Consider the following 21,901-nt stretch of genomic DNA (forward strand, 5'->3'; position numbering starts at 1 on the left):
TTCAGGCCTACCCGATACAGCCACGTGTAAGCGCTGTACCAGAGTTGGATCCAAACTGCCACGTGGCGGCCATGCCGCAACCAAAGTAGGCCACTCCCTAGTGCACAAAGTGACCAAACGTACAGGAGACATCTTTACCCCAAAATCACAAACTTTGAATCCCTTTTTAAAATTCTTAACCATACATCCTAAGGGATCCGGAATCGTTGACTGCGACGCACCCATACTTAACAATGGAACGTCGTCGACAACGAATACTATACACGCGTACTATTCAACAGTCACACCCGTTTCCTCTGGCAACAGCACCACGTGGTACGGTTATCAAGTGAAACGTACACAATAACAATAAACACTCAGGGAATTCCCGTACACACACAGCTGCTACACCAGTCACTATATAATCAATATTATGCCCTTTGGCGTAACTACACAGTCACCCACGCTATAATTCTCTATATACGAATTACCCGTCTATAACACACCCCAGTAACATCGTCTTTTACAAATAGCGGTTACAGTACGGTTAGCATAGGTCAAAGCACAAGTTAAGGTCACAATACAATTATTAGTGGTTATGGTGTTAAACATGCAATGGACGACAATGATTAGTACTTATTATATAATGTCAGTAAATATACAGGGTTATGGTACCGTGCACTATAATACAGCAACACACTATTAACACTCTCGCTAGACGGCTGAGCTCGCGCTATCTAACAAGATATACACTTTACTAAACAATCGTTAACACATTTACAATTCCCAACTAAACTATTGGCCAGTACCTTGAATGGACTACCTAAAACTATATACACCCGTTTTGGTTAGCCACACTGCCCAATCACCACATATACATAGCGAGCTAGAGATCCGAATTTACACAGGCGCCTCTTAGTCGCACTATACAACGAGCTAGAGATCCGAATTTACACAGGCGCCTCTTAGTCGTACTATCAAAAGTCTAGTGGGTTCCAAATTTACACGCCTTCCCACTTAGCCCAGATAGGATGAGAACTAGCGAACCGAATTTACACAGGCGCCGCTTAGTCTCCCGGTCCCTCCGACCTAGCGAACGTAATATACACCCTAGAACGCTAGTCTAGACAAGACACCGGTGTCCGGCTAGGGCTATCTTACACCAGGACCCCGCCTGACTAACCAAATCAAACGGTCTGACTAAAGAGCGTTCGATCGAGCGGTGCGCCTTCGCTCCTTCCCTCCGACAGAGGGGGCAGATACAGATTCAAAAACCCCTTTGGGCCTACCGCACAATCGGTATACCCCTAGCGGGTCCTGCCGTCTAAAACAGCAGTTATCTTACCTCCTCGTTCCTGAACCTGAGTTCACACTCATCGACGGGGACACCCCAGCACTTCTCACGTAGAGGCCGATGATCTCCTGGACAACAGACCAGTGGCGCCGAGACGAAGGGAGGTCCACGCAGAAGTTCAGGGGTGCAGCCGTAGAGAACGTGGGCAAAGATAGACCGTCTCACGCCTCTGCCTCTCAGCTACCGTTGAACGATGAGCTTCCCGGCCAACGCACCAAATGATACCGGAGAAACTGACGGAAGCCAAGCACAGAGAGATGGACACAGGTTTCTTCAGGAAGGAAGAGATTCTTTATTGGATCACCGATCGGGACTCAGAGGGACTAGCGTCACCAAAATACAGCAAAGTCTGAGTACTGAATACATAGAGTACATTCCTTATATAGCACTGTAGCTCCTCCCACAATTAACTACACCCACACATACCCTTAACCTATTTAATGAATAGAGTCTAAACTCATCCATCCGGTCTAACCACGTGGCTCATCTGATACAAAGGAGAGGGACGCGTAATTCCAGTTCTTACATTCCTGCACCTGGTCAGTACAGTGATGACAGTATCTTAGCTACGTGTTATTAACTAACTGATACTACAAACACATATACATACATATGCCTTGTGGCAATCTTAGCCTGCTAAACTTGTATTTTACTGGAATTACATCACAATATCAATATTCAATGGAGAAGGGTATATATTATGAAAAATATGAATGGTATAAAATATGGCAAATTTGGTTGGGTACATTAATAACAAATTGATTTGTCATAGTTACTTTATTGAACCGTTTATTAAAATAGATAACTGGATTTTCATAACTTGGATTATTGGATCAGAGGGAGCCAGAAGGGAAGAAGTCCTTATATATATTGATATTTTTTTAATTTCTCTGACTATTCTGAATTTAATACCTCTCTAATGGTGGGGTGCACTTCCAACCGGACCAGTGACTTTTATCTGCCTTTTTTTGTCTTGTGTGCTTTTAATGACTGCAGGGGATATTGCTTTAACCCCTTAAGGACCAAACTTCTGGAATAAAAGGGAATCATTACATGATTTGTCTGACTTGTATAATTGCTCATTGTGATTCATACATAACATTGATGTCAAATAGCAAACCCTGTAGCCAAGTATTTTTCTTTCTATAAATGAAAAATGCAATAAATAAAATAATAAAAAGAAATATGAATTAGTAAATACAATATTCAAAATCCTAGAAAATCACAGTACCTTTTTCAGTGGTGAAACATAATTTTTCCACTAATACATACCCAAACCAGTGAAAAGGATTAGGTCTCTACAATTAAAAAGCTACTAAGAAGCTATTATGAGAACAATATAAGTACCATGCATAAAAGTAAAAAAAAAGTAAATTATATATATATATATATATATATATATATATACACACACACACACACATATATATATATATATATATATATATATATACACACACACACACACACACAGCAGACACATACTCCAAGGAATCCATGTATTGAGACAAAAATGTGGTTCTTTGTTGAGCTCATTTGCATACGCCTACCCAGAATCCCTTGCCGTAGTGAGAGCACTGTTAAAGTGATATTTCTGTGGGAAAAACAAGTCTTATAGCTTGACTGGTGTGTGTATTTGTCAAGCTATAAGACTTTTTTTTCCCCACAGAAATCCCCCCCCCCCCCCTTCCTTGTGCAGCCACAGCATTCATGTGCCCCCTGCCCTGTCCCATAGCATTCTTTTCCCCGTCACCTGTCCCATTTAAAAAAAAAAAAAAAAAAAAATTATTAAAAGACTAACCTTAACAGCTACATGAAGCTTTGCAGTTTTTTTGGATGGTCCAGACGCTTCATGTGTTATGCCATCTACATCCACAGACATTGTGAATACTGGTGCATGAACAGGACCTGACTGAGAAAGAAGTTTGTATTGCAGGCCAGGCCGGATCTGGTTTAGTCGCATTAATGCATTCATTGGCTGGTTAGAATCTATGGCTTTACTGTCTAAAACTGGGGGAGGATAAAAAGGTAAAAATGTTTTTACATGTACTTATATACACTTGCCCACACAATTATATACATTCTAGAGACAAACTATAGGGCTGACTGTTTATTGCCAGCTAATGCAGAATGCAATACCAACCACGCTCAGTCAACCACAGATCCCTTAACTCAGGAATGTCCAAAGTGATATCTTTGTTAATTACTGGGTCCCAGGCATAGAAAAAGTATGCTAGAGCACATATCACAATTCAAAAACATCAGAGTTTCAAATTATCCAACTGTAATCAATATAAAAAATTGATTTGCAGAGCGCTCCCCCTCTAGTGTAATGTACCTCGGAGAAAACGTGCTTTTGCAATACTTTGCTGCTAGATATTAAATTCAACATGATTTAGCATCCCCACATCAGACATGATTGCACAGAAATACTCTTTAGGTACACACAGCACCCTCACACACAGCACAATACTCTTTCCTGGCATTTTTGTCTCCTGGTATCCCATCTATGGAGACACCAGAGACAAATTTCAAGCAAACAGTGCAAGCATGTTATTAAATTTGCTGGTGCTGTGCAGAATAAATACAGGGTCTTTTTCTCAAGCTAGAGCACTTCAGCATAGCTCTGCGCCTGGTCTACCCTGGAAGAGCATTGAACCAACAGGCTTACTTTGCGATGGGGTGTGCTTGTCATTGGTAATGACAAAACACACCCTATCTGGCCCAGACCCATTTTTAGTGGGCCGCTGTAATTAAAAAATGCCCGGGATGAATTTTCTTCCCAGTCCGGCCCTGTGTCCATTATATGCAAAAACAAAAAATTAGCAGTCTACAGGTCATCAGATTGGTTGTATAAATCAGTACTTACTTTTGCGTAGATTGCGTCTCATCTTTTTATTTGGGTCCTTATCGTCACAGGATCCATCGTCAAATGGCCTTTTTAGACTAGGCCCTACCAAACAGTAGAGATAAAAAAAACAAATCAAATCACTGGATCTATGTTACAATCCTTGAATTGCAACACATGTGGTTCATAAGACTAGTGAATAATTATACAATACAGTTTTTCACAAAATAGTTCAACATCAATATATGTTGACTATACAGAGAAAAGCAAAGTTGCTTAATAATCTTAATATCCATTTGATTTATATCTCTGAATAATAGCATTAAAATGGTTTAAATTGTTATGCTCATCTAATGTCTGCAAATAAAGGAAAGTTTATTTCTGAACTGTAAATTCTAAAACAGATAAGCAGTGACTAAAGCAGAGTTGGGTAATTCTTTTGAGATCACCTATTGTAGCCTCAATTTTGCCATTTGGATTGAATTCATTAGAATTTGGAACTTCATAACAATGTACTTGTACTCGGCTGCAAAATACAAGCCATGGTTTTGTCAAGGTAAACCTTTGCTCCCTCCATTTTGTTTTCTCTCTGTGCCAATTTCCCTAGTACCAAAAGGAATAAACAAGTGATACGTTTTATGTAAAGATAATTTAAGTGATCTTTCAAATGTTTTGCTTTGTGAAACATGCAGCCACTGAATTATTCTTATAAGAATACAAGACAGCTAGGCTTTATTTTATTACTGTAGCACTGATAAAACAGGATGAAGGTCTGTAAAAGCACACATATAAACGAGTGGTGCCATGAAAGACTAGGCATTGTTATTAAATGCAAGGTAAAATAAGACATGGGGTATATTTTATGAAATACCCATTGTATATAGCCTCATATCAGAAGCACTGTATGTATGCTTTTCAAAGTAAAAATAATGAAGAACCAACCCACTCCAATTTACCACATGTAGTCAAAGCTTCTTTAGATTTATTGGGAGAATACATATTCATAAATCCTGATGTCACCAGAGCCAAAATACATTACCATCATTTTAATTAGAACTGCAGATTGCAATTATCACTAGCCAGACAACACACTGAATATTTACGAGTTAAGCAGCAGAATATGAGTTGGGCATTCACAAATATTTAGATTATTTTTTCAATGTATTTTATGGTGTTTACTACTTTTGCTAACTAAAATGACACTACATATCAGATTGTTTGCCACACTTAAAGTTTGGCATACATACAGGCGCCACAAAATGTGTGTGTGGCATACTACTGGAGGTGAAAATCCCATTTGAACTAATAACCCCTCTCAATTCACAGTTTTTCAGTGACCAGCAATTGCCTACTTACCTTCCCGATCTGTATTTGACCAAGAGTATTTCTGAAAGGGCTTACTGGATGGGAGTGGATCCATCTGCAGTATTTTGTATATTTGACCAAAGGCTAACAAACGCAGTGCATGCTGCAATGGAAAGGAAAGACACATCCTGAATCAGAAGCTAAAGAAAGTAATATTTTATTTACAGGGGAAATATGAACAAATACAAAAATAATGCCTTTACTACATTGTCCTGAACAATTCAGCTGGACCAAAATGCATCTAATTTTCGTTTATGATGTAGCTAATTTCCAGACCTTAGGTTAGTTGAAAGACAGCTGAAACTATACAAGATAATAGTAGGTGTTCAAACCAGATTCAAATATGAAAATGTAATGTGCAATGCTTCCCTAAGCCCAACGCTGGGCAGAAAAATATGTACTCTAATTTAAGACAAGTAACTGCACTTTAGATGTAATTACACAATGAATTCCAATCACTAGCAATGCTGGAAGCCTATATCCCTTGACATCGTTAAAAAATGATTTTGTTGAAATTGATGCTGGACGGATGAAGATGCAAGATCATCACAACAAAACTTATTAAAGCGAATCACTGTCTAAAATTGGGTAAAGACAAGATTACATTTATATAATACAGTTGTGATGTGGTAGATTAGATCATTTTATATTGGTCTCATCAAATGAGTATATTTCATACATATTTACAGTAACAAAACAATAGTTACTTAAATTCTATCATATCTAAAATAACAATTAGGACATAATTACATTACAGTTTAGGTATAACTCCACTGGCCACTCCTCATATGGTTACTAGAGGTGCTTCTTGGGGCTGTGCTGCACAGCCATTCTGTGTGTCCTCCCTCTGCATGGAGACACTGAACATTCCTCACAGATAGGCATTGATTCAATGTATCTTTCTGAGGAGATTCTGATTGGCCAGGGCTGTGTTTGACTTGTGCTGGTTCTGCCCTAAACTGCCTTCTTGACAGTCTCAGGCAATCCTATGGGGAGGCATTGTGATTGGCTCAGACCACCACTTCTGATGTCAGAGAAAGTAGAGAAGTCATGGGCAGAGGCAGCAGCTGCAGATTTGAATTCAAGTAAGGTTTTACTAAATTTAGGAAGGCAAGGGGTGGCCAGATGGTGGTTTTTAACATTATAGGGTCAGGAATACGTTTGTTTTCCTGACCCTATAGTATTCCTTTAATGATTTAGGTAAATGGGGCACAAGTATTAAGAACAATAGCACATACAGCCTATAGGTTTCATTAAAGCCTTCACAAGTATTTTACGGTGTCTTTGTAAAGGAAGCATATCATATTGGTACCTACATAAGGAAATATAAATAGTTTTACTATTCAAAATCATTGTTTAATCAACATGGCTAGTACCTCCCCCTTTGTACCCTGCAAGCAGAGCACCAGCCTTTGCCTTCATGGGCATGAGTATTTGCTTTATTTGCTACTGTGTCTCTACATGATGGCTCATGGTGGGGGTACACTGTCAAGATTAGGAACCTGCAAACTGTCCCCTTAACCATTCCAACAACATAATTACATAGGCTAAAAGTAGATGTGTCTATCAAGCTCAGCCTTTGTCATATCTGTTTTTGCCAATGATAGAGAAGTGTTCATATACTGGTAACTGTGCAGAGCCAATAATTGAATTGAACATTTTAGATCAAAATGGCTGAGCAGGAAAAACTGAAAAATAGTACTGGATAGTTTTCACAGTTCAGTTACTTTTGCCAACAATGTGCAATCCTCTTGTACATTCTATGCAATTTCATGTTTAGTGAATCATTTTGTGATACGTGCAGTAGGTTTTGTTGGTTGGTGGCTCTTACAAAAGATTTCTCTTATAATGATAAATGTCACTTTTACTTCACTAATGGCATGTGTCTAGCGAAGCATAATGGCTAAAAAAGCACAGCTTTAACTAGGACATGGTAAAAAAGAAATACAAGCCAAGAGTGCATTGAGCTTTGATTAGTGGGTTTATACATATCTAATCAATTGTATATTTAATGTTAGACATAGGGTCAAAGGTTATTTCTACTAGTCATTTGCTATTGGGAACAAAACTAAGCAACATGTCTAGGGGGTGTAGAAGCGGATAGATAAATACTGCTCACACAGTTTACAGGGAATATCAAATCTCACACAGGAAATTCTTAAAATTAGGAAAGGTTACAAAGCATAGTTCCTAAATAAAAAAAAAACGAACATATTGTATAGGCACCGGAAAGATATTTTGGTTGCAACTAAGCTTCTTATCAATAATAAAAGTGAATATTGTATTGAATAAGGAGAAAAATCAAATAGGCTGCATGTATAAAATAAAGTCATTATGTGTAGAAAACTTAAACTTTTAATAATGTATACTTTTTCGAATATTAAGTTCACAAAATCTACAGTCATGGGAAAAAAGTACACCCTCTTTGAATTCTATGGTTTAACAAATCAGGACATAACAATCATCGGTTCCTTAGCAGGTCTTAAAACAAGGTAAATACAAACTCAGATGAACAACAACACGACACTATTTTATGATTTATTTATCAAAAATAAAGCCAAAATGGAGAAGCCCTGCATGAAAAGCTGAGACACCCTTACTGCTTCCATAGGAATTAAGGCTTAGTCGCAGACAGTTGTTGCTAATCAAATGACCTACTTTAATTTATTATCAGCAAGTGTGACCCACTCTATAAAAGCCAAAGTTTTAGCAGTTTGCTGGTTTGGAACAGTCAGGTGCGTGTTACAGCAATGCCAAGGAGGAAAGACATCAGCAATGATCTTGGAGAAGTATTTGTTGCTGCCCATTAAACTCTGAAGGATTTTAAGACATTTTCAAAAATTTTAAGTAAATCATTCTACAGTGAGAAAGATTATTCAAAAGTGTAAAACATTCATTTGCCAGTCTTCCCAGGAGTAGATGTCCCAGCAAATTCACCCCAAGATCAGACCGTGCAATTGCAAAAAAAAAAAAAAAAAAAACAAGACATTTCAGATTGTACAGGCATCAGTTAGCATGTTAAAGTTCACAACAGTACAATTAGATAAGGTTTACCAGGAGAAAGCGTCTACTCTTTAAAAAGTTTGCAAAGTTGCATCTGAACAAACCACAAAAAAGTCTGAAACATTGTCCTTTAGACAGACAAGACCAGAGTGTAAATGTCTGGCCATAATGCACGGTGCCACGTTTTGCAAAATCAAGCACAGCATTTCAGCACACATCAGGGGTGATGATCTGGGTTTGTTCTGGAGCCACAGGACCTGGGAATCTTGCAGTCATTGAGTCGACCATGAACTCCTTTGTAAACCAAAGTGTTCTAGAGTCAAATGTGAGGACATCTGTATGGCAGCAACAGCTTGGCTGAAATTGGATCTTGCAACAGAAAATCTACAATACACTTAGAATGAAATTTGGGAAACCCATACGTTGGTATTCCATGGGATACTGATTAAATATGTCTTAAGAGGGACAGAGAGGCTACCATTAAGAAGCTAACCCAATAAGTTAGAACAGGCTCACATGACAAAGCCATACAACTGCCTTAATATAACCAATTAACAGAAACATGGGAATGATTAAAACAACATTTAAACTTAGGGGCACAACATATCTTTCTAATGACTCACTAAACTTATTATCCCCATGGTAACAAATGCAGAAAACGTCTAGCAATGGCACTAAAACATTATATATATATATATTCCCAACACAAGGGGGCTGATGGACGGAGGTATACAAATGATGACATAGCTAGAGGTTATAATCTACTAAAACCTATCTATATTTTTATAATCAACCAAAACCAACATCAATAGAGGTAAATACATTGGAATATCTCCATCTTCCCAAAAGGTCTCCCCTGAATTGGCAGAGACTTTAGGCTTCCCCTTTACAGAGCCAAACGTCAGAAAGCAGTAACATTCTTCCCAGTAGGAAGGAGCCCTGGCCCTAAAGTTTTACAATATGTTCATACCAGATATTCCTCCGTGCTTTTCCGCGGGTAGGGAGGCACAAGACAACACTCCCAACCCTTCTCCTGGCAATCAACGCTGAAAAGGCCTTTGACAGAGTGGACTAATCCTACTTGTTTCAAATAGGAGAGACTCTTGGGTTCAGGGCGAAATTGGGATCTAGCATAATATACCTATAATAATAAATATATTATATATATTTGTATAAGTATATTATGCTAGATCGCAATTTCTGACCTGAATGCAGCATACCTGAAAATTAGCAACCTTTGCTGTAGATGCTCTGCTGACAGGTGCACCGTGGAACAATGTTATTAAATTATATATTATATCCAGCGCTGGGCTGGTCTAGTCGTGACTGGCTCCGCCTTCTTGGCTGAGATCATGAACTTTTATGACCTCAGTCAATCCAATGTTCCATACAAAAGCATTAGGAGGCTATTGTATGGAAGTACATTAGGAGTACATGTGCGGCAAAACACCATGCAGCGCTAATTAGCATGTCCTCATAGCGATGCATTGAATCAGTGCATCTCTATGAGAAATAATCAGTGTCACCATGCAAAGTGTGGAGACGATGAATGTCAGTGACCCATGAAGCACCTCTAGTAGCTGTCTGAGGGACTGCCACTAGAGGTGTAACTAGGCTGCAATGTAAACACAGCCTGTTCTCTAAAAAAAAAATCAGTGTTTACATGAAAATTCATGCAGTGGCAAGCTAAACACACCAGAACAACTACTTTAACCCCTTAACGCCGTTTAAAGGGCATAGTAACGGCTTGCAGCCCCTGGAGGAGAGATCTACTCACCTCCGCCGCGATCCTCTTCTGGAGGGCTGCCTGACAGCCCAGGCAGACCTCCCCCGGCAAATCAGGCCCCCGTGGGCCATGTGATCGCTCTCAAAGAGCGATCACATGGCCCCCTATAGCTGGCTGTGGATCTGCCAGCAGGGGGACTGTCTAAAATATTAGACAGTCCCCCTGCTGGAAGGTAGTGTAAAAAAAAATATATATATATTAGACAAGTGTAAAATTAAATTAAAAGTAATTATATATATGTAACATCATACGTAATGTATTTTAATATTAGTATATATATTAGTATTAAAATACACTTAGAATGACGTTATATATAATATGTATATTATATATATATATATATATATATATATATATATACGTATAATTACAATAATAAATAAATAAAATAATTTAATAAATAAATAAAATATTGAAACAAAATGTAAAATAAATTATATATTCATATGTAATTTAATTCTAACTGTATTTTGTTATTAAAATATATATATTGGTAACAAAATACACTTAGAATGACATTCTATATATATCTATCTATATATAAAATACAAATAACCGCAAATATAAATATATATATATATATATATATATATATAAATACATATAATTACATAAAAGATTACATTAGTATACACGTAGAATTTAAATACCTATAAATGCATATATATTAAAATTCTACGTGTATATTTAAGTAATTTTTTAACATAATTACGTCATTGGATTAATTAAAATTTGATTGACATGCCTGACAACACAGGGAGAAAGTGCAGAGAATTTAATTCGCAAGCACTATATTTGACCCTGTAACTCTCCAAGACACCATAAAACCTGTACATAGGGGGTACTGTTTTACTCGGGAGACTTCGCTGAACTCAAATATTAGTGTTTAAAACTGGTACATTGTATTACAACGATGATATTTTAAGTAAAAGTGATGTTTTTTGCATTTTTTTTTACAAAAAAACAGCACTTTTATGGACTATTGTTGTAATATGTTTTACTGTTTTAAAACACTAATATTTGTGTTTAGTGAAGTCTCCCGAGAATAACAGTACCCCCCATGTACAGGTTTTATGGCGTTTTGGAAAGTTAGAGAGTCACATATAAGGCTTGCATTTCATTTTTTTTTACATTGAAATTTGCTAGATTAGTTATGTTGCCTTTGAGACCGTATGGTAGCCCAGGAATCAGAATTACCCCCATGATAGCATACCATTTGCAAAAGTAGACAACCTAAGGTATTGCAAATGGGGTATGTCCAGTCATTTTTAGTAGCCACTTAGTCACAAACACTGGCCAAATATTAGTAGTTGGCTTTTTTCACACAAAAACAAATATGAACGCTAACTTTGGCCAGTGTTTGTGACTAAGTGGCTACTAAAAAAGACTAAACATACCCCACCCACGTTCAATACCTTGGGTTGTCTACTTTTTCAAATGGTATGCCATTATGGGGGTAATTCTCATTCCTGGGCTACCACACCGTCTCAAAGGTAACATTACTAATCTGGCAAATTTCAATTTGAAAATGGAACGTTCTATATTTGACCCTGTAACTTTCCAAAACATCATAAAACTTGTTAATGGGGGGTACTGTTGTACTCGTGAGACATCGCTGATTACTAATATGTGCATTTTCTTGCAGTAAAACAGTATTATGACATTTACAGCTAAAATGTGAGGCGGAACTACAAATTTCTTTTTTTTTTTAATTTCTCAGTTTTTTTTAATTTTATTCATAATAAATTATGTTTCATATATAAATATTTGATATGAAATGAAAGCCCTGTTTCTCCTGAACAAAATGATTTATAATAAGTGTGGGTGCATTTAATATGAAAGAGATGAATTACGGTTGAACAGACATATAGCGCAAATTGCAGTTTTTGTTTACGTTTTGTTTTGATCAGAACGTGTACTATTGACTCCGTCCTGAAGGGGTTAAGTCCCTTAAAGTTAATACAGAAAATCCTACATACCTCACAATATCATACTCTCTCTACTAGTCTAGCCATAGATCTTAAAAAGCTGCACAGACACTACTACGGATTTTATTGGGCTCTGCAAGCACTCTTAACCATGGGCGTCTGCAGGAGGGGGAACTGGGGATTTTTCAGCTTGTTCTGCTTTTTTTCGTGTGAGATTGAAATTACAGTTCAGTACCGTAATAATAATAGGAGCCGGAAGGGTCATCAAGGAGCACGACGGGTCATCAAGGAGCAGGAAGGGTCAGCAAGGAGCTGAAAGGTAAAGCAGCACAAAGGCAAAGTAGAAGGAGCAGGAAGGGTCAGCAAGGAGCAGGAAGGGTCAGCAAGGAGCAGAAAGGGTCAGCAAGGAGCAGAAAGGGTCAGCAAGGAGCAGAAAGGGTCAGAAAGGGTCAGCAAGGAGCAGAAAGGGTCAGCAAGGAGCAGAAAGGGTCAGCAAGGAGCAGGAAGGGACAGAAGGAGCACAAAGGTAATGTACGAGAAGGAACAGAAATGAGCAGGAAGGGACATCAAGGAGCAGAAAGGGTCAGCAATGAGCTGGAAGGGGCATAAGGAGCACAAACATAAATTAGGAGGAGCAGAAATTAGCAGGAAGGGTCTGCAAGGAGCAAGAAGGGATCAGAAAGAGAAAGGAGCAGAAGGGCGCAAAAAAACCCAGAAAGTAGCAAAAAGGTAAAGGAGCAGAAGGAGCCAAGGAGGAGAGAAGACCGTCTCAGAAGAAAAAGATGACTGTGTCAAATGAAGGAGAAGAAAATGAGATTTGAGCAGGAAGGACAAGTGAAGTGAACCCTCCACTTTATTCTGGACACCACATCATAAGGCTTTGGTACCTTGGCCTGGCCTGGCAGGGAAACTTGGGACCTTCTCATCTCTCCAGGTAAAAAAAAAAAAAAAAAAATATCAGTGTTCATGTGTTCACTTTTATTTACTGAGTGTCATGAAGCACAGAGTGCCGCTGGGTAAGTAGCTCCCCATTCATAAAAAAGTAAAACTGTATGTAAATCTAATACACACATTGTTTGATATTGGCAGAAAACAGTGACACTGGCTTCCTCATTCCTTTCATCATTGTACATACTTTGGACTTGTATGAGCATTGATGACTATCAGATTTGTTTTGTTTTTGAAAAAAAAAGAATTTATAAAAAAAAATTGCGAAGTAATCTTCAAAATTAGTCTGTTCTTCTAAGACTATAGCTTATTAAATGTTTTAAGTGGCCAAAGTTCCAGTGCTTACTCCGCACAAGTAAGGATCTAATTACTTATCTAGAAAGTAACAGAATCTAGCAGTGACTATTAAAGTTGGCTATCAATACTCTTTTTTTTTTTTTAAACAGAAGTCTTTCAATGAGTGCTTTTTAACCCCTTAAGGACCAAACTTCTGGAATAAAAGGGAATCATGACATGTCACACGTCATGTGTCCTTAAGGGGTTAATTTGCTTCCAGGTGTATCCGACAAGGTGTAAAATTTAATATTTAAATTTCTAAGATAAACCATTTTAGAAGAAGACCATAATATGACAAAAAAGTTATACACACGCCATTCACACGAATCAGCTGTACTTTTATCACTTTTCATCATGTGACCTATGACAAAAACTGCCACTACCATTTTCATCCAGGATCAAAATACAGGCTATATAGCCAGCCTTTGCTGCCTGAGTTTGAAGAATAATACTGTACTGTGGAATCTCTTAGACGCACTTTCTTCACAAGTACCTCCTGCTACCCTTACCCAAATCAAATGCCTTAAGTTATAAATCTGACACTTCTTGCTGGCCAAAAAGGACAACAGCTTCCCTTTGGCAGCAATGAAGGAAAGCTAAAATAATCCATTAACCCCATATTTACCAGCTGTAATTCTATCCATTTAATAGTGTATTTTATAGCAGTGAATAGTTTAAGTATATCACTTAGCCTCCTCTCAACATTTCACAGCTTCTAACACTTTCTTTAATCTCTATCCAAATACCTATTTTCCAGGATTCATAGCAGAGACATATGACACTAGATCTGTCTTAGTGGGTTTTGCAGATGCACAACTGAAAGATTGGTCAGAGAAGGCCAACCGTGTCTAATATTTTACGATCTGTTAGAGTGTGTGTGAGATATATATAGTTAATACAATGTTAAACCAAAATCTGCACACCAGTCAAGCAATAAGACTTTATTTTCCCACAGAAATCACAAATTTGCAGTGATGTTACTACCGCAAAGGATTCTTGGTGGACATATGCAAATGAGTTTAACAACAAATAAAATAAATCAAATTTTTGCCTCATTCCATATGAGGCAAACATTTGATTCTTTGTTAAACTAATTTGCATATGCCCCCCAAGAATCCTTTGCGGTAGTAACATCACTGCAAATTTGTGTTTTCTGTAGGAAAAGCAAGTCTTATGGCTTGACTGGTGTGCAGATTTTTTTTATTTATTTTTTTTCACAATCTTTATGTTTTCTTTTACCAAACTGTAATACAGCAACAAATAATGTGTAACATGTATCATGGGATATGCGTAAACAGTAACATTATGAGGTTCTCTGCCTCTAGCTGTCTCTTTGTCGTAGTTAGCGCTGTGGTGTTTTGTTATGTGAGTGGCAAAGTTAAAAGCCCTTTGCTGTGGACCTTAATGTCTCATGTAGTGTCACGTAGCTTACATTATCTTGTTGTCCCCTACTCTCGGGGTTAGTGTCATCTGCCATGTTGCTGTCTCTAGAGGCTAGTGCTAGTGTCAGCTGAGTGTGCCCACGCTCTGCCCCTCTCAGTGGTCTGCCAGCATATGGTTAGCCGTGTCTATGCCAACCCGCCAGTGGCCCTAAAAGTTTCTTGGCTTGAGGCGGTGTGTGGGGCAACTCAGGGGTGACCCGTCTCGTCTCGTCGGGCATCCTGGGTTACACCTGCCCGCACGAAGCAACTGCGCCCATTGGTTATATAGCTGGCAGAACAGGCATGTCTCCGCCCTCGTCGCTTCGGCGATGCAGGTACGACCCCAAGAAGGCCGGCCCTCTCCGTCAGTCAGAGCCTGCGTGGCATAGGGTCAGGTATGCTCGGGTACTCTACGTGCGCTTGCCTCCTCTAGTGTTGCTTATTGTCTATTTGCACCTCCTCTTTGGTGTGTTACCTTCCCTTTGGGTTTTCTTGGCGCTAGCCTATCTGGTCCCCAGGTCCACCCTCTTTGCCCCTTACACATGTCGAGGTTCCAGCTCCCCCCCCCCCCCACCCCATGGCTCCAGCTGAACGCTCCTCCAGCCCCCCTCCCCCCCCAGGCCCCGGGACGCACCCAGCCCCCAAGCCACCCCCAGGCACAGATGATCCCCACCTCCCGCTCATCCGGACGCCCATCTCCTCCTCTCAATTTCCTTCCTACTTCCGGACAGATAGAGTATACATGGTGTCCAACATTGCTGGTATTTGTCCAGTTTGTCGCCGTGAGCCTCTCCATCCCATGTATCTCTTCCACTTTGTCCATCCACTGCTGAATGGTAGGCACCTGGGGGGACCGCCATCGAACCGGGATCATGAGTTTGGCAGCGTTGAGGAGGTGCTTGGTTAAGGAGGCTTTGTATCGTGAGATGGGCATCGGGGTATGGTGGAGCAGCATCTGGAGTGGCTGGAAAGGCAGGTCGCTGTCCGTAACCTCGTGTATCGTCATGTGGACTTCCCGCCAGAACAGGGTGATCTTATTACAGGCCCACCAGATGTGTAGAGCTGTACCCGGCCACTCCCCGCATCTCCAACACGCGTCCGAGACATCAGGTAGCATGCGGTGTAGCCTGTCTGGAGTCCGGTACCATCCGGTGAGCAGTTTGTAGTTCAACTCCTGCATTTTAGAGCATATGGAGCTTTGATGCGTCAGTATGTATATTTTCGCCCAGTCTGGGTCAGTGAGCGTGATTCCTGTGGCCCTCTCCCAGTGTGCTGCGTGTTTTGCCAGTTCCAGTGGGATTGCCGCTGTTATCAGGGCATATAGGAGTGAGATCCCCGTAGGGAACGTGTCCTATTTGCGCACAGTCCCTCAAACTCTGTCAGGGGTCTGTAGAAGAGATGTTTTCCAGTTTGTGCTTTATAGTATGACTTGACTTGGAAGTAGCGTAACCTAAGGGAGTCGGGGTCCTGTCCCCCATCAGGTCTGGTAGTTGTTTGAGCTCATCCCTTGAGCACCACTGTTGCATGTAGGACCAGTCAGTGCCGCCGAACGCGAGGAGGTCCACGTGTGCTAGGCCTCCAGCCACTTTCAGGTTGTGCGCCACTGGGGTCAGAGGCCCCGGTACGGTGGTGAGCGTGAGTTTCATCCTTATCGCACACCAGATTTTCAGAGTCGCACCTATGAACGGGTGGTGCTGTGCTTCGTATCTCCATATTAAAGACGGGAGCGCTCCTTCCATATGTATCCAGATCTTGGCTGTTCCGGGCACATGCCATTCCACTGTGCGCTGTAAATGTGTGGCTCTGTGGTAATTCCGGATCGAGGGGAGTCCCACCCCTCCCTGTGCCTTCGGCCTGTGTAGCGGTGTCTTTCTGATTCGAGGTGATTGGTTTTGCCAGATAAACCGCAAAATGTCGGCGTCTAGTTGTTGAAAGAAGGACGTGGGCAGGCAAATTGGTATTGTTTGGAATAGATAAAGTAGTCGAGGGAGGAGGTTTATCTTTATGGCGTTCATTCTGCCAAACCACGAAACACACAGGCTAGACCAACGCAGCATATTCTTTTTAGGGTCCGTAGAAGCGGAGCAAAATTGTGAATAAATAGCAGGGTGAGGTCTGCTGTTAACCAGATACCCAAGTATTTCAGTTTGGTCTCACACCATGTGAATGTGAACTGTGTTCGCAGGTGAGTGGCCTCCTCCTCCCTCGCGGAGATGAGCAGAACCTCCGACTTTTCAGTATTTAACTTCAGGTTCGATATACGGCCGTAGTCCTTGAAAGCCTTACATAGGATTGGCAAGGATACCAGGGGGTTGCTAATGAAGAATAGCATGTCATCGGCATAAGCAGCAATCTTACGGGTGGTTCCTTTCATGGTAAACCCAGATATACCCCCGTCCCACCTGACCGCCCCCAGGAAGGGTCCCCAGGGAGAGGGCAAACAGAAGGGGGGAGAGCGGGCACCCCTGCCTCGTCCCATTCCGGATTTGGAACGTCGGTGTGAGGGCTCCATTTATCCGAATCCTGGCGTTCGGGATCGTATATAGCGATGACACCCATGCCATTACGCCCGGCCCGAATCCAATCGCTATTAGAGTTGCCTTCATATACTGCCAATCCACGCGGTCGAAGGCCTTCTCCGCGTCCGCAGAGAGGAGAAGAGTTTGTTGTTTGAGCCGTCCGGCCACGTGGATGATGTTCAGGGCCATGGTGGTATTGTCTCTCCCCTCCCTTTCGGGGAGGAACCCCACCTGATCCGGATCCACCAGGCCTGGCAGCCAGGATTTTTGTGAAGAGCTTCAGATGGGCATTCAGGAGGGAAATTGGTCTGTAACTCGCACAGCTGGTGGGGTCCCTCCCCTCTTTCGGAATGACCGTTATTGTTGCAGTCAGAGTGTCCCTCGGGAAGGCACCCCCGTCCCGGATGGAGTTGATACCTTTGAGGAGTCTTGGCAAAAGCAAGTCTCCGAATTCCTTAATGTAGCGGACCGGTAGGCCGTCTGGTCCTGGAGCCTTGTTCAGTTTAGCGGACTTTAGGGCTGCCTGTAATTCCTCTAGTGTGATTGGGGCCTCCAGGGCTTCCATGTCCTCCTGACTTAGTGTCTTAGTTACATGTTGCTGTAGGTATGCTGTTATCTGAGCTGTCCTCTCCTGCTCCCCAGCGGTTCGGTCCCCCTGTGGCAGATTGTAGAGGGCCGAGTAGTATTTATGAAATTCTTCCGAGATTTTGTCTGGTAGTTGGGTCGCCAGTCCCTCCCGGGGCTTGATCTTTGTGATATGGCACATGCGTCTGTTTTTGCAGCATCCTGGCCAGCAGTCTGCCACATTTGTTTGAGTATTTGTAGAAAAAACGTGTAGATTTGCATATGGTGTGTTGTAGTTTTTGGGTAAGTAGATTCCTGAGTGCCCCCCTTGCGACCAGCAGGGCTTTGTAGATATCGTCTTCCTGTGTGCTTACCTTCTAGTTCTTTGATTTTCTGAATCAAGCCAGACATATGTTCTTTCTGTTCTCGTTTTCTCTGCGTGCACACCCTGATGAGATGTCCTCTGATGACGCATTTATGCGCCTCCCATGTGGTTAGCGCTGGAGTTTCTGGTGCATCATTTTCTTCGAAGAAAGTGGTAATTGTGGCGCGCAGGTCTGCTACTATGGGCAACACCGTCAGGATGGCTTCATTCATCCTCCAGTGGCGCTCTCTGGGTCTGAAAAGGGGGGGATTTGATATGAGTCAAAATGGGTGCATGATCTGACCATCCCATCGGTCGTGTATCCACCAATATGAGTAGGGGCAAGAATACCTGGGCAAGGAGAACATAGTCCAATCTACTATATCTCTTATGGACCGAGGAGAAGTAAGAGTAGTCTCTATCGGCCGGGTGTAGAACCCTCCAACAGTCCATAAGGCCTGATCCCCTCAGTGCTTCCCTGATGTCTCGTAAACAATGGGTCGGTATTGAGCTGACCCCCGTGGATGTGTCTAATTGGGGCTCCAGAGCCAGGTTGAGATCGCCAGCCACCACGAACAGTCCTTCCCGGAACTGCTCGAGTTTATGCAGCGTGCTTCTCAGAAAGCGGCGTTGGGAGCGTAGATGCATCCAAAAGTATACTTGGTGTCCGTTATCGAGCCTCTCAAAAACAGATAGCGTCCCATGGGGTCCCGACAGATCTCCTCGCAAACAAACGGAACCGTGCTCGCGAACAGCACTGCAAACCCAGCTTTTTTAGCTGAGGAATGGTTGGCAAAGTACCCCACTGGGTACCGGGAGTCACGGATCACCGGGCCCACCAATCCCTTAAAGTGCGTCTCCTGTAAGAATGCGATGGAGACCCAGGATGCCCACAGGGAGCGCAGGAGGTGGGATCTACATTCGGGGGCGTTCAAGCCCCTCACATTGTGCGACCAGAGATGGAGCGGAGCAGGCAAGAACCCCCCGGCCCGCCAAGGGGCGGCGAGGCCGGGGCCCCCAGGGCCAGCAGGGGGAGGGGGGGAGCCCCCCAAAGGGACCACGGGGAGGGGCATGAGGGGATGGGGAGAGATCCCAGCGGGACCGGGACAGCAGGGACACAGAGACGACGAGGAGTGCTATGAACCGAGGTCAGGTTCTGCGTTCCCCCGTATAGGGGCCCCACCGGATCGGGGCGAGACAAGCGGGAGCTGGACCCCACAGCAGGGGTATGTGGTAACTTGGTACCTGTAGTCCGGTGTCGAGTGGTGCACCCCTTATCGGCGCTAACCCCTCCCCCCAAACCAGGGCACTAAAGGTACCTGTCACTTGGGGCGCGCACTGGCGCGTCCAGTGCAGTGCGCGTGACTAGTGCACTTGTTACTAAGCTACTGAAATTTTATAACTCAACCAGAGTATAACTGATAGGATAACTAAGAGTTTTGAGTGTGCGCCTCAACGGCCGGGTTGGCTGGTGCTGTTTTGTAATACCATGGTCATATACTCTCTTGGGGACAGTACGGTCCGTGGTGTATGCTTGTAGGTGTGAGTGGAAAGCCCGGGTGGCGGGTGACCCTTCCTCCTGGTGTGAACATTGTTTAACATTGTATTAAATATAACAGACACACACATACACAAAGTAATGTGCAAAGGTTCTAGGCATGCGTTATGTTAGAAAAACATGTACAGGAAGAATGAGTAAAGTAAGAATTAATAGAATATTAACAAATAAATCGAGTAAAGAGAAGAAAAATCTAAATCAAATGAATATTTGGTGAGACCACACTTTGCCTTCAAAACAATCTTCAAGAAATTTTGTAGGCATATAGTCAAGTGCATGAATCAACAATTATACGAAACAAGTGCTAATGAACATTAATTAATTAATGAACATTAATTTAATATGTAGGATGATACAAAACCATTAAGTGAAACAGAAACAGTTGTGTAGGAGGACCTTGCCAACAAGATGAGGTTGCTGAAAACCGTTTAATGAAGTCATCCACAATGTCAAGACTGAGCACAGCAACAAGACACAAGGAATTTATACAGCATCAGCTAAGTTTGTTCAAGACAGAAATTTCAAAGCAGACAGTGGTTTCCAGATGTGCTGTCCAAGCAGGAAATGCCGCCAATGGATGGGCCGGCCCTGAGTCCAAGCACAGTCTTCTGAAAAAGTAGAAAGAAACGGGCAAAACTGAAGATTGTAGTGCTGCAGATCAAAGACCTATCATGCTTACTACCCTAAACAATCGGAACATGTCTAGTAGTGACATAAGCTCAGGATTGGCAAAAACCAGTGGGATCCTGGAACACCCATCTACTGTCTGGAGAAGTCTGGTCAGAAGTGGTCTTCATGGAAGACTTGCGGCCTAAGAGCCATACCTCTAAAATGGAAACAAGGTTAAGTGGCTCAACTATGCCCCCTCAAACACAGGAACTGGGTTATAGAAAAGTGGCTACAAGTGTTCTAAACAGATTAATCAAACTGTGAAATATTTAGCTGTAACAGAAGGCTGTTTGCCGAAAGTCTGGTGGATGGTACAAGAAAAAGTCTATGCAGGCAAGCATGGTGGAGGTTTCTTGTACGCTTGGGGTCTGCATTTCTGCAAATGAAGATTTGGCCAGAATTAATAATTGCCTCAATTCTGAGAAGTACAGGCAATATTTAGCCATCATGCAATAACATTAGGGAAGCAAATGTTTGGCCATACATTTTGCAGCATGACAACAACCTCAAACACACACCAGTCATTATGCTTTAGACCTAAACTCTTAAAATGTATGATAAACTCACATTTAAAATTATACGCACTATATTTGAAAGCAAAAAAAACCTCCAATCCCAGAGAGCTTTGAGACACTTCCGCCATACTGTTAGCCATTTAGCTAAGGAGGGGAGATGAAACCCAGTCAGGCAAGGTAAGCACATCAGACAGCAGCACTCAAAAAAAGAAATAACAGGGAGGTACTTAATGGACTGTGACCACATAGATTAAAATGAATTCATTAGAAAGTAAATGTTTTGGTTTTCATCTTATGTAATCATGGACCATGGGAATTAATTACTTACAGGATAAGGACCTACTAACACATGCACAAAAACAAACCACTTAATGTGTGTAGGAGACTGCCCCCCCTAGAAGTTTCCTGACAAATTAAGCATCAGATGCAAACGTATTTGGCAAAATTGTGCACAAGGACATCTAAACATGTACTCTAAATCTGGTCATTGAAAGCATCATGATGGAAGGCCCAGAAGGTTGTCACTGATCAATTGTAGGCTTTCACTCTAGAAGAATGAATGGCAGACCTGTCAGGCACTTGCTTATTTGCTAAGGATTAAACCTGCTAAATTAAAGACTTAAAGGACCACTCTAGTGCCAGGAAAGCATACTCGTTTTCCTGGCACTAGAGTGCCCTGAGGGTGCCCCCACCCTCAGGGACCCCCTCCCGCCCGGCTCTGGAAAGGGGAAAAGGGGTAAAACT

At 41.8% G+C, this 21,901-nt stretch overlaps 1 protein-coding gene across 3 annotated transcripts in view; it reads right to left on the minus strand.

Annotated features, from left to right (window-relative positions):
• The window catches only part of STRBP (spermatid perinuclear RNA binding protein), a 295,257-nt gene that overhangs the window by 50,245 nt on the left and 223,111 nt on the right, over positions 1–21,901 (minus strand). For all 3 annotated transcript variants that reach the window (XM_063432341.1, XM_063432339.1, XM_063432340.1), the window contains 3 exons: positions 5,538–5,649; positions 4,203–4,286; positions 3,135–3,343 (listed from right to left, as the gene is read on the minus strand). In XM_063432341.1, coding sequence (XP_063288411.1) covers positions 3,135–3,343; positions 4,203–4,286; positions 5,538–5,649 — 405 coding nt within the window. The remainder of the gene's footprint in view (positions 1–3,134; positions 3,344–4,202; positions 4,287–5,537; positions 5,650–21,901) is intronic.

Source organism: Pelobates fuscus, chromosome 9 (assembly GCF_036172605.1).
Source record: "Pelobates fuscus isolate aPelFus1 chromosome 9, aPelFus1.pri, whole genome shotgun sequence".
NCBI lineage: Eukaryota > Metazoa > Chordata > Amphibia > Anura > Pelobatidae > Pelobates > Pelobates fuscus.